The sequence below is a fragment of the Echiichthys vipera genome (assembly GCF_963691815.1).
Source record: "Echiichthys vipera genome assembly, chromosome: X".
NCBI lineage: Eukaryota > Metazoa > Chordata > Actinopteri > Perciformes > Trachinidae > Echiichthys > Echiichthys vipera.
The window spans coordinates 15675780-15698820 of NC_139825.1; the positions used below are offsets into that span (position 1 = coordinate 15675780).

Consider the following 23041-nt stretch of genomic DNA (forward strand, 5'->3'; position numbering starts at 1 on the left):
ATTACGAAAGACCTTGTGAAGCTGCCAGTCGAAAGCTTTGGGTTAGATGCTTTGACTCTTGACTGTGAGAAATCACTGTACATGACCATTGTGGAGCCATAAATCATAAAACCTCAACTATCAACCAGTCATATCCATCACTAATTCATCATAGTTTAAATATGACAGAATGTGAATCTTGATATTGGTATATAATGCAGCTGTTGTTTTTATATTATTAACAGTAATAGTGGAAAACTGTTGACAGGATATGTCCAATACCAGATTGAATGAACAGTCATAATGTATTTCCAGTACGAACTGCAGAGTGATCGCTTTCATAGGGATGGGTAAGACGAACCTCCACCCTTTACCACTGTTGTAATATGGTTTTTAGCAACTACATTTTACCCATGTATGGGTTTCTATGTGCTCCAAACTTTTATCACCAAACAAAAAGGGGTGTCATCTTAGAAATATCGGACAGTGAGAAGAGTTCAAGCTGAAGACGGACAACTGAATGTAGACAACCAAGAAGTTAAAGTAAGTCCGATTTTTTAAAATAAGAAATTCGGAAAACCGTGTTGATTATTTTACTTTGAATTAATCTACTAGACAAAAGCAGCAACCACATTTATATGGTCTGATTGATACCTTCGCCCTGGTCGGTTTCAGTGAACAAGTCAAGGCAGTTATATGATTGTTAAAACAAAAGGGACAACATAAAGGCATCATTTGTTAAGAGAGGCCAGTATTAGGACTGACAGTACTTTATTTAGTTCTATAAATGTTTAATATATGGCTCTAGCTCACTTTAAGATATATGGCACTATAAGTGATAAGGCAGGTTTATAAATGTAATCATTTTTGTACATCTTCCTATAAAGATTAGACTAGAATTTGTCATAGATAAGCATTAACTTGGTTTTATAGGCTGTGAAAGAATTTGATTCTGCTGCTGCAACATTGTACTAATCATGACAAAAAGAAAAGATAAGAAAACCGTTTCTTTTTATTAAAATTGTTTATTTTAATCACCTGCAGACATCTAGTTTAAAAATTATGGTAGCTGGTATATTAGCCTGATTGGGCCATGACAACAAGAGCCACCGAAATATAACATACTGTACTGCCACAGACACAGTAGTGAGATCTACAAAAGTAAACCCTAAAATTTTACTTTTTGGTGCCTACTACATGAATTAAAACAGTGGAACTTACAGGATTTTGATACCCTGTGAATGGAAACAAAACCATAACGGAGCTCATGAGATCATCCTGTAATACTAATGTTTATTGTGTGCCATATTTCAGCGAGGAATGCAACCTCCCTAACTGGCTCCCCATGACTAACAAATGATTGAGCAGAATATGATCACTTTGCACTACAGAGGATGTGTGACACATAAAATCCGTACATTCTTTTTTTTTTTTTTGCTGGCTTTGAGATGTTCAAGGTCAGATATCCTTTTTCACATTATTCAGTGTAAAATTAAAGGGCCATGTGAGAAGGCCTTAGGGCCTTTATCTTGATACAAACCCATTAAGCTCAAATTAAAATCCTTTCAGCAATGAAGATACTCAAATAACTAACTTTAAGATTAAAATGAATATACACTAACAGTTTTTTTGGTCATTGCCATCCACTCTTGTGGGCGGCATTCAAAGAAGGTCAAAGTCACCTCCAATTTACTGCCTATAAGCAGAGGACCGGAGAGGTTCTTTTTTTTCAAAACAATCAAATCGAGTACAAAGTTGCAGTTTTTTCACCTTACAACACAAAACTAATCACATAGGATCGCTAAGGACAAGCAGTTTGAGTTTAAAGTTTACTTTTAATCTTTTGCTGGTAGTTAACAACCAGGCACCTAACTGTGCAAAACATAATGTTTAGGAGTCTGTAGCATAAAAGAGATTTACAGATATGTGCGTTGGCTTAACAGTTTGATTCCCAGACATTCCGCTCCTGTCTATGTTTGGATCCTGAGCAGTTAAATTGCTGGCACAGCCACTTGACTCCACAGGCAGTTGGGCAGAGTCAGCCACTAGGTGGAATTTCACATTCCCCATTTACTGTGTCCCAGCGTGTCTCAAAGTGTCTGCACGAGTCACGCAGGAGTCAAGGCAACCCCCACTTTGACAGGCTGATGTCATACGGTAACGTAGATGACACATGAGGAGAACCTCTGAGCCAGGGTTTTGCAACCTTTTCTGGCCCTCGACCCCATTTTTAGGTCTGCTGATTCTCACGACCCCAGCAGTTACAGAATAGTCAAGTTGAATCAGGTGTCTTTGAGTGTATTTGTAACCCTGGAGGGAGCTGCACATGAATGAATGAAATTCCTTAATTATAATTGAAACAATTAGTTTGTAATTATTAAACAAATAGAAAGATATTTTCATCATTCATTCTTCATCAAATCCATTTTCCAGACAAATATGTAGTCCATTAACCAATTCCAGATTATAAAATGTGAATATATTACTCCTATGATTTTAAACTGAATATCTTTGTTTGATGTTTGTTTTTACTTTTTGTGAACCTTCAGTGATAATCAATTCACTGAGATTATAATAATTTTCATTCCATGCCCATTTGATGTTGTGAATATATATATATATATATATATATATATATATATATATATATATATATATATTTTTGGTCTTATCTCATTGTTTTGATTATTTTGTTTTACTTTGTTTAGAAAAGTGCTATAAACTTAGTTTACAGTGACAGGAATATCTAAAGAGATCGTTGTGGTCAGGTTAAGAAAGACCACTCGGTGGCCCATCTGATGATATAAAAATCCACAAACATTTCACTGCAGATGAATAGAGCTTATTTTTCCTGTGTGATCATTTCATAAAATGTATTAATTGTATTTAAATGTTATTTTGTACAAATAAAACAGTTGACTTTCCCATACTGCCATCCAAATGATGCAGCTTACTATTTAGGAGAACATAAAGTTAGTGACGCTATGTCCAAAGTTATGTTTAAGTCCAAGAGATAATGATTGAACCCTACAAATCTCGAACACTACAACTAAAGAATTAGACAAAAGAAAAAAAGAATAGAGTCCTAATAACATGGAACTGTTCTCCATTATGATTCAATGTAAACTTTGTGAGAACTGTAAACAATATTACATGTTTGTTCCTTCATGAATACTGACAGAGCTTTTTCATGAATACTGACATAGCTTTTTCCTTGTGTTTTAGTCACAAAGTGATCAAAAGTCTGAGTTGACAAACATTCAACCAACGCTGCAATGAGCTCAAAAAAGTACCAGGGCCCAGCCTCAGGTAAGTTGGGAAATATAAGGGACTCTCTTGTGTGTTTTGTTTGTTGTACATGGAAATATTGAGGGTTTTCAGTTATCAGCATAAACCTTATCAACAAAGTCAAAAATCCTATTCAAATATATTTTGTATATAATGTATATAAGAGCATACAGTTAACACATTAACACTTAGGTTATGACTTGGTTGTTCAGCTAATTAGAATGAGCTTTTCTTTGAGTTTCCAAAGCCTTAAATACATTTTTCATGTTCACCTACAGGAGGGATTTGTTAAAGTGGGTAAAATGCGACTGCACAGGAGGAATACAGATAAAGAAAAAGAAAAATAAAGAAACTAAGTCAAGTCAATTTTATAGCCCAATTTTACAAATTCCCCTCAAGGGACCTTTCTGTACATAATACAATACCCTCTGTCTTTGGACCCTCCCTTCAAGGAGAAAAAATCACTGATCTTGACCTGGCTGATTTGTATCCATACAAAGTTTGTCACTAGAGAGGTAATTTCACATTCCTCTCCTGAAGGAGGAGATGTCTGTGCACTTCCCTGATATCTGAGATTCAAACGTATCCAGGGCATGCTATAGTTGGTACGTATCAAATCGTAAACCAACCGTCATCTAATATGTGAAACACTATTTGACAGGGGAATGGGTTCGACCCAAGACCGGCAACGACATCTGAAACCTGCAGTGCAGAGCAGACTGTCAGTACAGAGAGAAAATACACTGCCGTCATAGCTGTCAGCCACTGCCATTTACAATCTGATCAACGACCTAAACAAATAAAAAAGGGCTAACTACTGTACATATTCTGATACAGTCTGCTAGTCAGCAGTTTTAGTGCACAACAGACTCCTCATCTAAGCCTGATTGGTTCAATTCAATTCAATTAAATTTTGTTTATAGTCATTCAAATCATAATTAAAGTTTTCTCAGGACACTTTATAGACTAGTAAAAGACCACACTCTATGACTTATTTATGATAAAAAATAGACCCAACAATTCCCCCGTAGAGTACGGTGGCAACGAAAACCTTCCCTATACCAGGCAGGAACGTCAGAGAGGCCCAGCTCTTTGGAGGACGGACATCCGTCTTGACCGGTTGGGGAGGAAGAAAAGGAGAGATAAGAGAGAAAAGACGGACAGATGGTTTAGGAAGCTGAAACCACAGTTGAAGATTGCAAGCTTGAAGACCTTTGCAAGCAGGCCACCTGCCTGTAATATAGTTTTCCAACGTAAAAAGTTAAAAAAGGAGTATTTTTACATATTTTAAAATGTCTGGAAGTATAACATTTTAAGAGAAAAAAGATGTCCTGAAGTCTGCTGTTGTCCAAATGTAACAGTTTCCCACCGTACTGATTGCAGAGGCAAACAACAGACTGCTGTCCTACCAGATTTGGATTATGTATGAATCAATGCTTGAGGAGGAAACACCTGCCTGCATTCAGATGATATACTGTAAGAGCGTAAACCAATCCCTGAGAGATGACACAGTTTGATGAATATTCAATATATGTCCTCTAACTGGAGAAGGGCTGCAGTGGGGAAGTGATGACGAATGGGTGACCTACAAGTAACTCACATTGGAAGTAGTGACATAATAAGTCAACCCTTGAATTAACTGTATGTCGGTGCCAGTGATCTATTTTCAGAGAATAGGAGGAACTGGTTTGACTTTAAATATCACTTTGCTGCTGCATTCTTATGCTGTCAAAGTACTTTAATTCATTTTATGCTACTGCAACTACAGCAGAAACTGGTGCAGGAAAAGTATGACATAGGGAGGTTTGCCAGCAAAATATATTTCAACTTCCAAGGTGTGTGTTTACTGTAGCGTATTATATTCTAACCGCCGGTATCTAGGAAATCAAACAAGTAGATATAACTACAGTATAACTACTGTAGTGAAATATCTATATTTGAAAATTAGTGGAAAACTCAACTGTCCTTAAAATGTTTAAAAAATGGTCACTGGTCAGTAACAAGTACACAAAATGCAGACTTACTTTTCGATTTGATTCTATATCAATTTGTTTAATTGTGTGGCTTATTAAAACTGAATCTGACTACATTAAACCTTTCTAGTGACTGATTTCATTTCATGGCTGCATATGAATTTGTAATCTTAAAATGTCTATTGTGCTCAACTGTTGGGATGGATGAGCTTGAAAAGCTGTTGAAATAAGGTCATTGCTGATATTTTGTTTAAATATCTTTTATTTAAAAAAATTGACTTGTTAGTAACCACTTACTCATCAGATTCTGCAACATCCCTTTGGAAATCAAAACACTAGCCTTTGTTCTTATTATCTGAATGTGATTTACATTTTGGTATGGTGTCCACACAGTTAACTCCTGCAAAGTTTAGAAAGACAAAATGAAACAATCATAAGACTACAATAGTTCCACATGGCTTAGGGCCAGATTTTACAACAATAATTGTGGGACCCATTTGATTCTGCACACAGTAATTAGCTGTTTCACCTATCTGCATTATACAGCAGTAAAGACATGCTAAAGGTTCAAGCCTCAGGGTGAATGAAGCATCTCTGAGTCATTATGAGGTGTGATGCTGGTGCACAAAGAGGAGTAACGATTTCAATAGCTGTTGGATGAAAGTATTGCTGTGTGCTGAGTCACCCAGTTGAAATCCTAGAGAGGAATGCGGCTGGAAATATATATCACCCATCTCTCTTTTTTTGAATCGCCACCATCACAGGAGAAAATTGTTAATGCTTCCAAGGGTGCTAGTGCTGTTGAGATTGTGGCACTGCCAGTCATCATTGATGTAATTTATCATTAAATAATAGAAAGATACAAAAACGTTTATAGGAAGGAAATTAAATTTAAAAGACATGAATGACAAAATTACATAATTTAAGAGAGTTTCAGTGTGCAATGTATGTGTTATTTTACAATACATCTCAATCAGCAAAATTTAAGAAATTAAAGGTCTCTTGCCATGATGTTGTGGCCTCAGTGGTTGACAGAGAGAAAGGAAATACTGACCTCTTGTGAAATTCTAGCATTACTGCAACTAAAGTAAAAACATTAGAAATATGTGTTATTTCCTCACAAATATTGGATATAATTGATATTAAATATAATATTACTGTTTTGAACACTTTTTTCTTTTGATCCTGTGTGCTTCAAAAGTCTAACACAGCTTTTCTGATCCTAATTAACAGTGGCTATCAAGAAAAGGTCCAGAGTTCCTGGGGTAATGATCACGCAGTATGTTGAGATACTGCCTGCAGGAAAGTCACCACCTGACTTCACCCGGAAGCCATTGTCTTTGACTGCTCAAGAGGGTAAATAACAAATAAACCCAAAAAGTAAAACTTGATGATTATTATCAAACACTTTCTACAACAGTATCACTGTTATATGTTTGCCTGTATTTTGATTTTCCAGGTAAAAAAGGATTTTTCAAAGCTATGGTTAGTGGAGAGCCGACACCAACTGTAACATGGGGGCGTAATAACGGTGAGGTTGATGACCCAGAACTGTACAGTACCAGATATGATGGAAGATCTCAAGAGCACATTCTTGAGGTAAGAAAACAGTATCTAAATTAAATCCTTCACATCTTCACAAAACACAAACTAATATTACACTTATAGTATCACAACCCACTCTCCTACTAATTATAAAACATCCCTTAGCCCAATAATTACTAACATAAATATTGTACCATTGTTTTACAAGCCGCATACAGTGTATCCAGAATATTCTGACACTAAAATATAATTTTTCATACGAAAGGATCAAGAGAAAATTAACTTTTGTGACCAGTGTCTGTCTCAGCAACAAAATCTCGCGAAAACTGCAAACACAGCTACGCTAATGCCAACTAACATTCGTCAATGCAAAAGATAAATATGTTTTGTAATGCTTGATATGGCTGTAAGTTGTGTATATATCTAATGTTAGCTAAATAAAATATAAATAAATTATACACATAATGACCTTTTATCCATCCATATGGCGTTCACTACAATTTTAAACCAGACACCAGAAGAGTATACCATTTAATTGGCCCTATCTATAGTATACTGTAGAGAATCTTTGTTTGCATTAAATATTTATAATCTAATATAATTATTTACAAGTATGAGGGACACTTAAGATAAGTACTTAGTTCTCAATCAAATACCTTCACTTCAAGCTCATTGTTCCTGTTCCTGAGCCAGAACCTGATATTCTGCACTAAAGATGTAATCTAACTATGTTAATATTGCTTTATCAGATTATTAATGCGAAACTAGATCAAGCTGACACCTACAAATGCTTTGCCACCAATGAGTTTGGACAGGCTGTTTGCACAGCAACTCTCAAATTTATTGAAGGTAAATGTACCATATGTTAATTGTAAATCAATCAATTTTTAAAGCTTAATATACTGGAGCTTTGATGTTCACTAATCATTTCTTGTTTTGCTATTGTGTTCATGTTTTTTTTCAGCTGGCTTCAAGAAATCCCAAACAGGTATCAAACAGAATTATGAAAAAAACTTTTCAGAGAGTTTTCTCTTTCTATCATTAGTCAATGCATAATATTTCTTGTGTTTTTTCCCTTTTTCTTGAATTTGGATATAAGACAAAATAAGAATATTGTGTGTTGAACATGGTAATAAAATACCTACATACTGTATAGATGCTGTAATTAAAAAGATTCAAATATGTATGAATTCATTTGATCCAGCATGTTTTGTTTATACATTATAATGTTTAGTTAGAGCCACATCTAGAATTTAAACAAATATGATGTCATTATTTGTCCTTTAAAAAAACTGCAACTCATCTAATTTTTCTTTTTTCCAATTCACATCTCATTGTCTTTTAGCAAATGGACAAGCACCACTAGATTTCAGAAAAATGCTTAAGAAAACGTAAGTGCAAGTCAGAAATAAAGTTGTTATACAAAAAATAAAATATGAAATGCTGTAGGTCTTCAAATACATTTCACTCTGCTCTTCTCTTTTCAGTGTTGTTGTCACCAGAAAAAAACAACTCCCACCAAAAAAAGAAGGAGAAATAGACCCTAAGCTGTTGGAACTGCTTATCAGTGCACCAAAGAGGGACTATGAAAAAATCTGTGCGGACTTTGGTGTTACTGACTTTCGCTGGTTGCTGAAGCGACTCAACCAGTTGAAAAAGGAAAGGGCAGATGAGCAGGCGAAGGTACAGTACTTTATGCAGCTGTGACAACTGCACATGTATTCTGGATCATTTAAACCTGCCAATGTGATTTTAAATAATCTCAAAAACTTGCATCGTGATCTGTGAAAGTTTATAACATTTTCTAGTTTTTAAGCTGGGATATTGTGAGGCTAATACCAGTTATAGCTTTCTTGTTTTTTTGCGGATGTAAAAGAGTAACTCAACACAAAATTCAAACAAGATCAAAAAATAACCTGCCTCTGTGTTCACTAACATACATAGGTTTTGGGAGGGGAGGGGAGGGACTTTGGCTCTCAAAAGTAATGTCACAGAAGAGTCCTTTAGTACACTTGTACATCACTGTAGCAAGGTGAGAAGTTACACCACTGGAGGTCTGAAAAACAACATTTAAGGGGGTCATTGAAAAGGACATTTAAAGTATTTTCTAAAGTTTTGAGCTTTCCCTGATGCTTCACTAGCCTAGTGCAGTTAAAAAAGTAAACAGCCGGCTCTTTTCAAGGCCGCTTAAGTTAAATATTCCATGGCAGTGAATATCAGAGCCACATCTACAGATACATACACAGGATATTTGGTCTTTCTTTTGTAGGTTGTAGAGAAAGTGGAAAATGTGAAACAAATAGAAGTAAAACCCAACGGGACAGCTGAATTTAGCCTCGACATGACACTACAGGATCCTAACAGTGCGATTAACTTATATAAGGTGAGTTAATATACATTCAAAGCTACAGAATTTAAAGCCAATTCACTGCTCAAATAATAATAAAGAAGAAATGAAAAAAAATCTAATCAAATTGCTTTTCTCTAAAAAGGATGGGACACTGGTTCCATACAATGAGGAACATTCAAAGCATAGCCTTGAGAAAGCAGGGACAAAATATGTTTTCAGCATTAAAGATCCTAAGCCAGAAGATGCTGGATTTTACCAGGTTGATGTTGAAGAGGCAAATGTCCTAACAACTGACTTTCAAGGTAAGGTGTACCTACTGCAACTGGAATAAAACAGGATGATTGTCCTAGCGAGACAATTCAAGGCACATTTCGGAATGAGAAGTCAGTTAATCCACCAGTTAACCCACATCCACCCTTTCTGGTATTGCAGTGCCTGCTGTGGAGTTCATAGCCAATGTTAAAGATGTGAAGGCCTTTGAATGTGAGGACGCCATATTCCAGTGCGTCTTGTCAATACCCCTCAACAGAATTACCTGGTCAAATCAGGATTCATCAGTTGAACATGGGGAGAAATATGAGATCACTGTCTCACTGGACAAGTTAATTCACACATTGAAAGTTAAAGACTGCAAAATGGCAGATAATGGAGTATATTATGCCATAGCTGGGATAACCTCCAGCAGTGCCTCTCTCAAAGTGGAAGGTAAGAAATGTTTTCTTTTTCATATATATTGATATATACATTAATAAATAAAAGGTCATTCTAATCTTGATGGTGTGATACACAGTTGAGCACTTGAATATTTTCTCATTTAAAAAATGTAAGAAAAGTAAACAACTCCTTCTCCCTGCTTCTTTGTGCGTGCTGCAACTCAGCTGATTCAAATGGTAAAGGCCGCAAGGGCGCCCAAACTGGGGATCAAGATGACCTGATTAAACTAGCATCGGAACAGCAGGCCAAGTTACAAAAACAGAGAGACGAGTTTGAGGCAGCCAGACGAGCACAGGCTGCAAGGGACGCTGCAGAGAATGGAGGAGATGGAAGAGGTGGTTCTGGTGATTGGTCTGGGGGAAAGACTGATGGAGATGTGGGTGATCCAGATGGCACAAATAAGAATCTCCTGACAGATGAAGATGATGAAAATAAAGGAGATGATGCAGATGATAAGAAAAAGAAGCGAGTACGAACTAGTCCTTTGGTTCCCGACACTGTTATAGGTAAAAGTATTTCATCCTGTGAGGACTGAATAATGTCACTATATTGCAGAGATTTATATGATTTATATTCCAGTTGTCAAAATGCATCTCTGCTACTGCATGCTGTTTGTCAGCTTTGCTATCTGGTTCTGTATTTATTAAGTGTCTCAGAATTAATCCTAGATATTGCACTGGAGGTTTGACTACAAATACGGTTGGTCCCAACTTAGAGTAAAATATGAGAGACAGTTACAGAAGGAAGCTTTCCACTCCAGAGAACAAAGTGAGTAAAGGGAGAAAACTGTATCCAAAGTATGCACCAATTTGATGTGTGGGATAAATTTGGCCAATACAATTAAAGAAACGTTTTTTAAATTGTTCTTTGTGGAGTGGGCACAGGTCAGATCCAATTATTAAGAAAAAAAACAAAACACAATAACTATGTTTTAATATAGAGCCGACCATTTTGGTCTGAATAATAATAGTAAAACCATAGTGTTAAAATTCTGTATTATAATCTAAACAATTCGAGATTAAAAGGTATAATTTTTTAATGACCTTTGTAAAATCTTTCCAAAAGTTCAATTAAACAATTGCCCTGAATATAACTAAAGGAGTTTAATTGCTTATGGTGGATTATAGAAAACAGCATGCTCATATGTCTATCATTATTTTTTCTGCTTATGCTACACTAAAAAAAGTCCTTTCTAATACATTATTTTTACTTTGTTCTTACTGATGCAGATCATGGTGTTCAGTTTGTCAGTGGACTATCAGATACTGCTGCTAATATTGGTGAACGGGCAGAGCTGTCTTGCAAATTAAGCAGTGAGGCCTCTGAGGGGCGTTGGTATAAAAATGGAAAGCTGGTAAGTTAACTTATTAAGGAGAATTATGCGTTTGGTAACACTGCTATGCATATAGTTGTTTTAATAGCTTGCAAAACCATAAAGATCAAGCATAGTCAAAAATAGTATAGTGCATTGCAAACCTTGATTAATCTAAATATTTATCTGATGAACACTGAATCTTTTTATCTGTCAAGCTAACTAATCAGGATGGGGTAACAATTATCAAAGATGGAGCCTGTCACAGGTTGATAATTGATTGCTGTAAAAAAGATGATGCAGCTGTGTATCGCTTTGAAGCTGAAGGCCGTAAATCAGAAGCAACACTTAGCATTCAAGGTCAGAATAACAGTAACATGGTTTGGTATCAATTATCCCATGGGTTAAAAGGTTTTAGGTTTTTGACAAAAACTTTTTTCTCTAACGTTGAAGATCCACCAGACATTGGCGCTGATGCGCTAGGAAAATTCACAAAGCCAGTCATTATAAAGGCAGGGGAAAATGCAGAATGGAAGCTGCCGTTCTCAGGTGGGGCACCCATGAAAATACAGTGGTACAAGGATGATGATGAGCTTTTGCCCGCTCCCAATGTGAAGATTGAAACGTCAGCTACGGAAAGCAAACTTCGTCTTGTTAACTGTCAAAGGAAAGATGCTGGAGAGGTGAAAATAAAAATAAAAAATGAATTTGGTACGACAGAAGCAATTTCCAAACTTATCGTACTAGGTGAGTTTAAAGTTTGCCATGTGTTCCCCTTTGTACTCTAAGTAAGGAGATGAAAGCTTTTTAGTGTTAGTATGAGTCATTTTCCTTTGATCAACAGACAAACCCACACCACCACAGGGACCTGTGGACATTATGGAAAGTGCTGTAACATCTGTTGAGTTCAAATGGAAACCGCCAAAAGATAATGGTGGATGCCAAGTCACAAACTATATCCTAGAACGCCAACAAATAGGGCGCAATAAATGGTTAAATCTCGGTGAGATCCCTGGCAGCAACCCAAGTTACAAAGATTCAGATGTCAACCCTGGGAGGAGGTACTGCTACCGTATCAGAGCCAAGAACGCAGAGGGCATCAGTGACTACCTGCAGACAGAGGACATACCAGCTGGTGTTTTACGTAAGTTTTTAGTTGGAGCCCTGTTTATACTTTTAAGGGCTATTTTTGCTGTGGTCTGATGAAAACCTCTTAACTTCTTGAGAAGCAGGTGAACATTACATTTATTTGTATGTATTTAAAACAAATCATATATCATTTGAAAATTCAATCTAGATACTCAAATATTTGCATTGGGCCATTAAATATCTAAAAGTGGATTATTATTATTATGATTATTGTGGATTGTCAGTTTTGATACCAAAAGAGGTCAAAATGTTCAAATCCTATACCTCAGGGCTTTAATTACTTCTGCCTGAACTTATGAACAACTTTCCATAATAAAACAAGAGAAATGTTTTACATTAATCAGAAGTAGCATGATGCCATCCAACTCCTTTGGTGGAGGTGATCATAATTTAAATTTCTTTTTTTTTAGAACAAACACAGTGGGGTCACCATTGTGTGTCCATTAAAATTTAAGATACTCTTTTTCAGTACTTCATGTTCAGTTTCTTCGCCAAATATTTTTCAGCTCTCGTCAGTTTCAGCTCTCTGTTAGATTTAATTTGGTAAAAAAGAAGCATGCGATGCTGTAATTGTGTGACATGCTTTTTACCCCACAGGTTATCCTGGATCCCCAGCAGCACCAAAAGTGGTCAGTGCCTTTAAACACTGTATCAATCTGTCATGGTGTCCTCCATGTGACACTGGAGGAACCAAAATAGTGGGATACAATTTGGAAAAGAACAAGAAAGGCACTAATTACTGGAGCCTTGTAAACCAAGGAGGGCCTATTACAGGTATTCAAGCTGCAGGAATATACAGAATAACCAAGTGTTAACATGTCTAGTCTGTTAGGATAACCCCATGTTCCCTTTTTCACAGATACAAAGTATGCAGTGAATGATGTTTTTGAAGGGGCAACATATGAATTTAGGGTGTCTGCTATCAACTTATCTGGTGCTGGAGATCCTAGTATTCCATGTGACACAGTTATCGCAAGAGATCCAATGAGTAAGCCTGTCACATTGGATTCTTATATTCTAGCACAGTTGTCTTCACAGAGTAATATTTCATGGTGAAGTGACATGCTGTTCAACATAATGTTGTCTGTTGACTCTGATTATTATAAAAGCACCACAATGCTGAGCCAATCTTAATACTGTAATTTCAGAACCCCCAGGCAAAGTGACAGACCTGAAGTTAACATCATCGAGTTACACCACTTTTTCGCTGGCTTGGACTAAACCTAAAGAAATAAAAGGAGAAGAGGATGAAGCCCAAGGCTACTACGTGGAGATCAGACCAATAGAAAACCTTGAATGGACCCGCTGTAATGCCGTCCAAATAACTCTAACCTCCTACACAGTGCTTGGCTTGAAGGCAATGGCCACCTACTGGGTGAGATTAATTGCCACCAATTATGGAGGGGATGGAGAGCCTCAAGGCTTTGACAATTACTTCATTGCCATGCCTCCTCCTGGTAAGAAAATTACAATGTTAAAATGAAGAACTAAATGTTGAAATGAAGAACTAAACTTAACCATTTTTTTACCTTATATTTTGAGTAATTTGAATACTATGTAATCATAGCTCATCTTGATAATGAGAATGTGACATAACAGTTAACAAGTTTACACAGTTTTCATTTTTATTTTTCATTGAGTTCCATAGTTTTCTGTCAGTTTAATCAATGTGCACATTTGTTTGTTCGTTTTGTGAACAGTGGCTCATTCATCATACTAATTACTCTTAACGTTAAGGCACTCAAATAATCGCACATTCAGGGCTCCAGACTAACTTTTTTCAGTTGGAGCACTGTGGCCCCCAACTGAAAATTTTAGGGGCGCAACCATAAATTTTAGAAGCGCAACCAGAAATTTTAGGGGCACACATGGTAAATCAATAATAGATGCAGAAATTACAATGTGCTATTTCAAATTCAGTGTAAAATTTTTACTGTGCACTTTTGAAGATGCATCATATAGCTGTTATGACAGTACAATATTAACGAATATACCATACATTCAGAATAAGGGGTGTGATGAGACCCTCAGGGGTGAGAGAAGAAGCAGTGTAACGACCGTTACTCGCTCATCTCGCAGAACAGATACATTTCCATTTTATTAAGTCGATCGACTCACTCCCGAGTTTTCTCCCGCTGTATATGTGTTTTAAACATAGGAACGTATCTACATTGACCGATCAGATCACTCTGTGTGTCACCTGCTGCCTCACTCGCTGCACTGGGCGAAGAAACAAAGTTGTTTTTTTTCTTTGAAGTTTCCAGGGAGAACTATCAGTCCGAGATGATGTTGATGTTATTCAGACTAATTATTGTGAAGATGTACAATACTTCCTGTTATCACTACAACATACAGGAAGTTGTTTCTTCATAAAATACACATGTTTTGGACTATTTCAATTCTTTTGATAACTTTTGATCAGGATAATTAGAGGATAATTCCTGCAAAGTTTCGTGGTGACTCGACTCTTAGCCTAGGAGGAGTTTGAATAAGTAGGTTTTTAATTTTTTCCAATTTTGGGTGGATATGGGCGTGGCCCGAATGTAAGAATTTTGGATGTGCATGGTAGGATATGGAGGTTACAGGCAAAAACACGTTCAACTTAATTATAGCGCCACCCTCTGGTGAATATGTGTAGTTTTTGGTGTCTGTCATAGTGCTTATGTATTGTCCCTGTCTTATCTGTCACTCTGTTGCTGTTTGGCCACTTACATATTGATATGGCAAGACATCTGGTCGCACATGGGCAACTAGATGGGAAATTCAGTCGTACAATCTCAAATTTTGATTGGAGCGCAGTCTGGAGCCCTGACATTGTCATAATAAAAATAAATAATTAATTTCATTTTCTGACAAATGACTTTTCTGCATTGAGACAATCTTTCGAGACAGAATCCAGAATATTTTTCCTTTCCCCTAGTGCTACATTTTTTTTTAATGCAGAGAATGAAAATATTGTTTAAATTGCATAAGCTAATCTAAACCATGTATTCTTAAATTTACCCTCACAGTAAAACCAAAGTTTAAAGATCGCAACATGAAGACCTTTGTGGTGGTAAGATCTGGAAACACAGTCCGTCTGAATATCAACTTTGAGGTACTGTACCAGATGTTTTCCTGCTAATCGGGGGATGTATTTGATTTAATTAACAAACTTATTTAAATAATCTCTCTTAATGTCTACAGGCTTCCCCTCTGCCAGACATCTCTTGGCTAAAAGATGGCAATCCGGTGCCCAAACATGTAACTCTTACCAACTCTGATAAAGGCTCTCAACTGTTAATCGCCACATCTGAACGCTCAGACACTGGCATCTATACCATTAATGTCAAAAACATTGTCGGTCAGGCCAGCATCAATGTTGAAATCAGAGTCACAGGTGAATATGTAGCAAGTACTAATTATTGTATAGAAAGACACACTTTTGTAACTCATACCTCTAGGTTTTTATGCCTCTAAATCTGGTTTTAGATGATCCTAAGCCTCCAGGTCCATTGGAGCTGGTTCAGAACATCCCAGGAACAGTGACTCTGTCCTGGAGTCCCTCGCCAGATGAGAAGAGGGATGACAGACTACACTACATGGTATCCAAACGGGACTCCTTCAAACGCACTTGGAGGACAGTGGCAGACAACCTCTTCAACAATAAGTTCACAGTTGTCAATATCTTGCCGGGAAGGGAGTATAACTTCAGGGTATTTGCTAAAAATGACATGGGTCTTTCAACACCTTCTGAATCCCCTGTGTTTGGAACCATAAAGGAAAAAGGTTTGTGCCGCCGATTCAATATCAAAGACATCTGAATCAATTCTTACTTTCCTGTACAACATCCAAACATGGTTTCTATGCTGAGGATTTATTTTTCATGCAAAAGCTGCCTCCAGATACCAGTTCTATTCCAAAATGTATAACCATTGCTAATCGAACCAGATCTCAGGACGGATTAACTCTAGTAAGCCCTCAAGTACTGACCTTGTGTAAACTAGCACCCTTAAATGGCATGAATTACAGGGGTTTTTAAAACTTATTATAATTAACTTAATATCATGAAAACAATGCTGAAGCCTATTAAGTTGTTTGCATTTCTGGTCAGAGAAAAGGTTGTGAAAAGTGTTGTGGTCGATACAGATCATTTCTCTCGGTAATCCCTTTTTCAGAGAGATCACTGAACAAATGTTCAGAAGTTACAGAAGTTACAGAAGTTTAAGGACCAGCAGCTCCAATTCTTTTAAACTCTAAACTTTATGCATTTCTCTGTTTCAGGTAAGTTCAAAGTCAACATGCCAGAGACAAAATCATTTGACTTCCAGTCAACTCCATCATTTATCGTCCCCCTGAGGATGCGCACAACTCCACAAGGTTACGAATGCTACATGAGCTGTGCAGTTAAGGGCGATCCAGCGCCACGTGTTACATGGTACCGCAATAATATCAGCCTTAACACAAACACCAACTACCACATCACTAATGTATGTGGAGTCTGCTCCTTGCTCATACTAAGAGTGGGACCCAGAGACACCGGAGAATATAAAGTCGTCATAGAGAACAAATTGGGGACAGCGGAGTCCTCAATGAACCTGAATGTCAGAGGTATGAACACTTGTTCAAATTTAAGGAATTGTACATTTCCCCGTAAAGAGACAGACATTTTAATGTGCAGTATGAAAATATGACAAACTGCAATATGAATATGTTTCTTTTCAGAGTGAAGAAGAGCTGCAGCTGCTGGACAGAAGCTGAACCAAGAGACGTCTTACTATGTGTTAAATCAGTTACCATAAATTACTAACAACTAATTCATTTTAAGTTAAACTTAACTTTAAAAGGCTTTTGGGAAAATGTTATGCTATTGAACATTAGATATATATATATTACATTGTGTATCAATTTACACATGAAGATTAGGCCAAATGTTAAATTTTAAGTTTTCAATTTTCAGTTCTGTTCAATGATTATAAAATTATATGAAATAAACCAATTGAAAACATTTAGATCATTATTTGTCTCACCCTATAGCTGAGTTGACTAAACAATTATCAACTACACCCCTATTTATGGCATTATATTTGTGCCACATTTGAGCAATGCAATGCGAGAGCAATGCAAGATTTTGAGCACAGAAAAATATATTTTGCAAGCACATAAATTATATTTTGAAGAGAAATGATATGCAAGCAAAACATAATTTCATTGGAGCAAGCAAAAATATATTCTGTGCTCAAAGATATTTGCAATTATTCATTTTAACATGCAATAATAACCCCTCGCACTCAGTTTTACTTATATGCCCTCACACAAACTCCTGCTCTCCGCGCTGCAGACTCTCAGTCCCTCCCTTCTGTGCATGCTCAACTTTGCCTTTACACTGTGGTTTGAAAAGCAACACCAAAATGTCCCATCACAGCCACATGTAAGTGGTATGTATCGCATTGGATATATTTCATATTTTATGAATCATTTATAAAAGTCTGTTTTTACGTTAGCTACTGTTTTTGACATGAATAAGCAAGTATCTGCCACATACAAGATAGTTTGCAAGCTAACTTACTAATTGGGAAATGTTTTGTTTGTATCTCATGCATGAGTACACACAGCACATGTGCTTTTAGCATTTTAATGTTGTTCTTGATTACTGTAAGTAGTACAGGGCTTTGTGTGTTCATGTAAACTCTTACATGATTAAAAAGAGACTGCACTGTTTCATCTTGATGTTTGTATTTTCTGTTCTCAACTTGGCTATGTTGTTATCACAGTTTTGTTGTGACACATTTCACCATTAAAAAAAACAACACTTTACAGACTTTAGGCTATAGTTGTGGTGCTTTTATAATTAATGGTTGAAGGCCATGAACTGGTTTGGAAATAATAATTCAGCTCCCAGAAGCTGCTTGGCATGAGAAGTAAATCAGAAGTGGAAAGTAAACAAGTAAATTTACTCAGATGCTTTCAATAGGTACAGTTTTGAGGTTTTGAGTGTTTTAGTTTTCTACTCCGCTGCATTTTAATGCCATTTTGGCTCCATTACATTTATCGGACAGCCTTACTATAGTGCAGATAAGTGGCAGGCAATACAAGCTCATCAAATATAATGCCTCACTACGAATAAACACAAGCAAACCATGAATGGATTACTGAATGGGTCTACCGGGCACAGGCCCAGGGGCCTGACTCATAAAATGTTTCTGCTATTAAATGACCACAAGTATACACCAAAAATGACCAAAAAGTGACTATAGGAATGCAAAACGAGGGGTGTACTACAAAGCCCACTGAACATTCTCAGGGTTTCTATAGAAATAAGATACAAATAAAAAACTCGCAATCAGAGATAAAACGGTACCATGGAGCTCACTTAAGAGTTCATTTGTCAAGCCAGGGTTTCCACTTTTTTCAATGCGTGTGTAAAAAGGGCGTGTATCGCATCATTTGACTCACGTTTTGGATAGATCAAGGGCTGCATATTTCACTGAAGAGGAGCAGATCATTATAATGGACTCCTCCTCCTTCCACATGCTGCACACGTCAATAAAGACACAGCGTGGCTTTATTCACATGCTTTACTGGACAGTCTGAGAAAACACATTGCAATACAGTTATGCTTCTTTCCAGTCGGATTCAGAATATACACTGAGTGCATCGGCTGTGTTTACCCTTGACTGAGTTGCTCATTTAAGGGGATACTCCCTCTTGTGGCATAAAGACGCTACAACACCCCTGTATTGCCTGATGAAAGAACTAGAGCACAGTGATTGTTTGAGATAAAATAACATAACATGTTAATATGTAATAACAAAAAAATATGGGTGTCCCTTTTATAACCACCATCTGAACTCATTGTCCTCACACTCTCCCCTCAAAAATTGTATGTTGTCCCGACATACTGACATACAAAAAGTCCCATGTTGTAGTGCAGCCTCGCCTTTAGAAAGGTTACGCCCCTGTAGGAGTCAGACAGTCCCTGAAGATGCATTACTGTTTGAGAAACCCATATAGCACTTATCCCCCATTCATGCCATATGTTTGCAGCAGGTGTTATTGTGCACGATAACAGTCCACTGCCACTTCCATCACTAGCATGGGTATCTGCATCTTTTCTGAGTAAGGCACTTCACCATAGCTATAACTTCCTATCGAGTACAAAGTGTGGTGGAGTGTAGTCACAGTGGTTTTACTTTGGTCCATATTCACAAACATATATCCTTATTCCATTCACATCGGTATAATAGTTTTACTTAAATTCTTCAAATGAACAGTAACATCAACTTGAATTTAACTGTCTTTTAACTCGACTCACATATTTAGCCTATCTAGCCGCTATTGTTACCTATACATAAGACATGGTAGGCAGCCCCAACTTATCGTAAGTACAAATTGCTCTCTGTCTTCTCTGTCTCAAAGGATACATTTTCTGTAACTGGTTGTCATCTTCCTGGTCACTGCACGCAGACTCAGCAGACTGATGTTCTCCCTCAGCTCTTTGTGTGTCATTGTCTTCCTCTTGTGTGCCTGTATCCTTTTCTTGTTGGCCCTCCGGCTGTTCTGTATTATCCTCTCCCAGATTTTTTGTCCACTGAATCCCTGCCTTCCGCTTGCAATCCTATGATTCCTGAACTGTGTTCTTGTTGCTTGTCTTGCCCTTTTCTCTTTTTCCTTTTTTACTTCCTTGGTTCCGTGAACATGTTGATCTTCTCCACAGGCAGGAAGTCACATGGCAGCAGGAGATTCCTATGCATGACTCGAATACGCCCTTTTCCGTTTTCTGGCCATACACTGGACTGTCCTGATATTTTCGCTGTGTCACCACAAATACCTGATCTTCCCAGAACAATCTCAACTTCCGAGTTCCCCTCTTTTCATTGAGGTTACGGACAAGTACTCTGCATCCAGGAGATAACCCTGCACCATAAACCTTTCTGTCATAGAGGTTTTTTCCTCGTCTGCTCTCTTTGCCGGCTGTCTCTGAGGCCACCCTGTAAGCATCGTTCATGCGAGCCTTCCAGTCAATCTTAGCTGTCTCTGGGAGGTTTCTGAGCATGCTCAGCAGAGTCCTATTGAACCCCTCCACCTGGCCATTCCCCTGTGGGTGGTACAAGTGGTCCTGGAACCTTTAACTCCACTGAATTCCTGAAGCTAAGCTAACAGTTTATTTTCAAATTCCTTAGCTTGGTCATGGTGGAGGTTTGTGGGAAAGCCGAATCTCAACACAAAATCCCCAAATATCTTCTCAGCCGCGGTTTTGGCCATTTTATTTCTGCAGGGGTAGGCCTGAGCAAACCGGGTAAAGAGATCCATTACCACAAGGATATATTCATACCCTCCCTTACATTTCTCCAAATGTAAGAAATCGATGGAAACCAGCTCAAACGCGTAGGTGGTGACAATGCTGGTGAGGGGCGCTCTGGTTGGCTTATTGGGACGTTTGTTTTTTAGACAGCTGCACACCCGTGTTATGTAATTCTCGACATCCCTCTGCATGTGAGGCCAATAAAAACGGTCTCTGATGAGTGTCAAAACCCACTCAACACCCAGGTGACCCATCTCTTCATGCAGCTCTTTATACACTAGCTCATGGAACTTCTTTGGCAGGATTAGTTGTGAACGGCTGGTGGTCTTCCTGTACAGTAAACCCTCATCACCATGTGTAGCTTCTGTCTTTCTCTCACCAGCACAGCTACTTCCTTATTTCGCCCGTTTTCCACCTTTAGCTCAGTGATTAGCGATGACATACTTCAGCACTTCTCCTATCACAGGGTCTTCTGCTTGTGCATCTCTCAGCACTGTCTTAGAGATCTGTGCCACTGACATCACTTCTTTGCTTTCCTCAGCCAGCACTGTAGAAATGGTCAAAGGACACAACCACGGCTCACGGCTTTCCAGCTGAACTGTGAGAGCTTGAGTGACACTGTTCATTACTTCCAGTGCCACTACTTGTGTGCAGGCTTCCATGTACTGCTCCATATCCAAGGGTATGCGTGAAAGGCCATCCGTGTCCCTGTTTGCCCTACCAGGTCGGTACTTGATGGAGAACTGAAAGTCAGCGAGTTCAGCTACCCACCTGTGTGTGGTTGCATTCAGCTTGGCTGTAGTGAGCACATATGTGAGTGGGTTATTATCGGTGTAGGCTACAAATGGTGGTGAATAGTAGAGATAGTCCCTAAACCGCTCACAAATGGCCCACTTCAGGGCAAGAAACTCCAACTTGCCTGAGTGGAGATGATAATTCTTCTCAGGGGCAGTTAGGGTCCTGGATCCGTATGCAATCACCACCAGCTTTCCATGTTGCCTCTGATAAACCACTGCTCCGAGCCCCTCCTGTGATGCATCACATTGTAAGATGAAAGGTTGTTCAAAGTCCGGACATCCTAACACTGGTGGCTGGGAGAGACAATCAATTAGTTGACAGAGTACCTGTTGGTGTTCAGCACCGTGTTGACCACACGATCGGGTGCGATGATGGTAACTGACCTCCTTTGTGTCGTGTTTTTCCGTCATATTTGCACAGGAGGTCATAGAGAGGCTTTGCTATGCGTGAAAAGTTAGAAATATAGTTGCGGTAGTATGAAATGAATACCAGAAGCTTCCTCACGTCCTTTATTGTGGTGGGGTTTCACTGTTTTAATGCTTGGACAGGAGCAATGTCTGCAGGGTCCATTGTATGACCGCTGTCTGTAACAAGCCTTCCCAGGAATCTCACTTAATTAATTTTACTCCGTGGCTCCGGTAACACTGCAGGACTTTCCTCAGATCACTCAAGTGGTCCTCAAATGTCTGAGAGTGAACCAAGTTGTCGTCCAAATAGAGCAAGCAAACCTCATCACGCAGTCCCAGAAGACATTCCTCCATCGATCACTGGAACTCCGCAGGAGCAGATGACAAGCCAAAAGGGATTCTCACCCACTATAATCCCCATGGTGTAATAAATGCAGTGAGGGGGCGACTCGACTTTTCCAGGAAGCCCTGGTGGTAGGCCTTTCCTTGGTCCAATACCAAAAACCAGGAACTTCCCTTGTTTAACATGTCTTGTATCTGTGGTATCGGGTGATATGATATGGGTGAGATGCAGGAGAGGAGGTGCAGAGAGCGAGCGGTGTGAAGAGAGAGAGGTCAAAAGAGCCGGGGTGAAGAGGAGATGTAGAAGAGAGTTAAGGGCACCTCTGTCTGTTCCTTTATCTCACAGTTGAACGAAGAGGTGGGGTCTTGATTTAACCTATCCCTTTGGCTCTGAGCGAATCAACTGCTTTTTACGCCGGAATTCTAATTCTGAGATTAAACTATCTTTGGTTGATTTTCCATTATTAAGCTTTCTGATATCTAATTTAACCAAAATCTTTAGGCAGACAGTTTTAACAGATACAGATACTACACATCATCACACTCTCCTGAATATAGTGACAGGCCTATTATTAAAACACAAAATATTTCCGGAGTTAGACAGAGACTTTGCACTTCTGAAACCACATAAACATAATCACAACAAGATACAAATAATGCATATACTGTTACACACTTGCAAGAATTTCTTTGAACAGCCAGTTGCAGTCAGATTTGACATTGATATAGGTTAAAAGGGGTCCTTCATTCTGGAGTTTTGGGTTTTTTATTACCCTAGGAGGGTTGAGGTTGTAAAACACCTTATCTCCTATCAAAACCAGTATAAAAATGGTTTTATCTACGGCTCCCTTACTGGGACACTAAGCAGACCAACCAGACACAAATAATTCCTTAAACAGC

General features: G+C 38.2%; 1 protein-coding gene across 1 annotated transcript; it reads left to right on the top strand.

Moving 5' to 3' along the window:
- Positions 1–290: 290 nt before the first annotated feature.
- On the top strand, positions 291–17901 carry LOC310965421 (immunoglobulin-like and fibronectin type III domain-containing protein 1). Its single transcript, XM_083939009.1, has 25 exons — positions 291–329; positions 440–522; positions 3205–3288; positions 6474–6596; positions 6700–6839; positions 7535–7634; positions 7750–7773; positions 8131–8176; positions 8273–8468; positions 9055–9168; positions 9278–9437; positions 9568–9840; positions 10014–10355; positions 11079–11203; positions 11380–11521; positions 11615–11908; positions 12006–12305; positions 12908–13084; positions 13170–13298; positions 13459–13767; positions 15322–15407; positions 15497–15689; positions 15782–16078; positions 16574–16900; positions 17015–17901. The coding sequence occupies exons 3-25, from the start codon at positions 3255–3257 to the stop codon at positions 17017–17019; spliced, it is 3936 nt and encodes a 1311-aa protein (XP_083795135.1). The 5' UTR covers positions 291–329; positions 440–522; positions 3205–3254; the 3' UTR covers positions 17020–17901.
- Positions 17902–23041: the final 5140 nt, after the last annotated feature.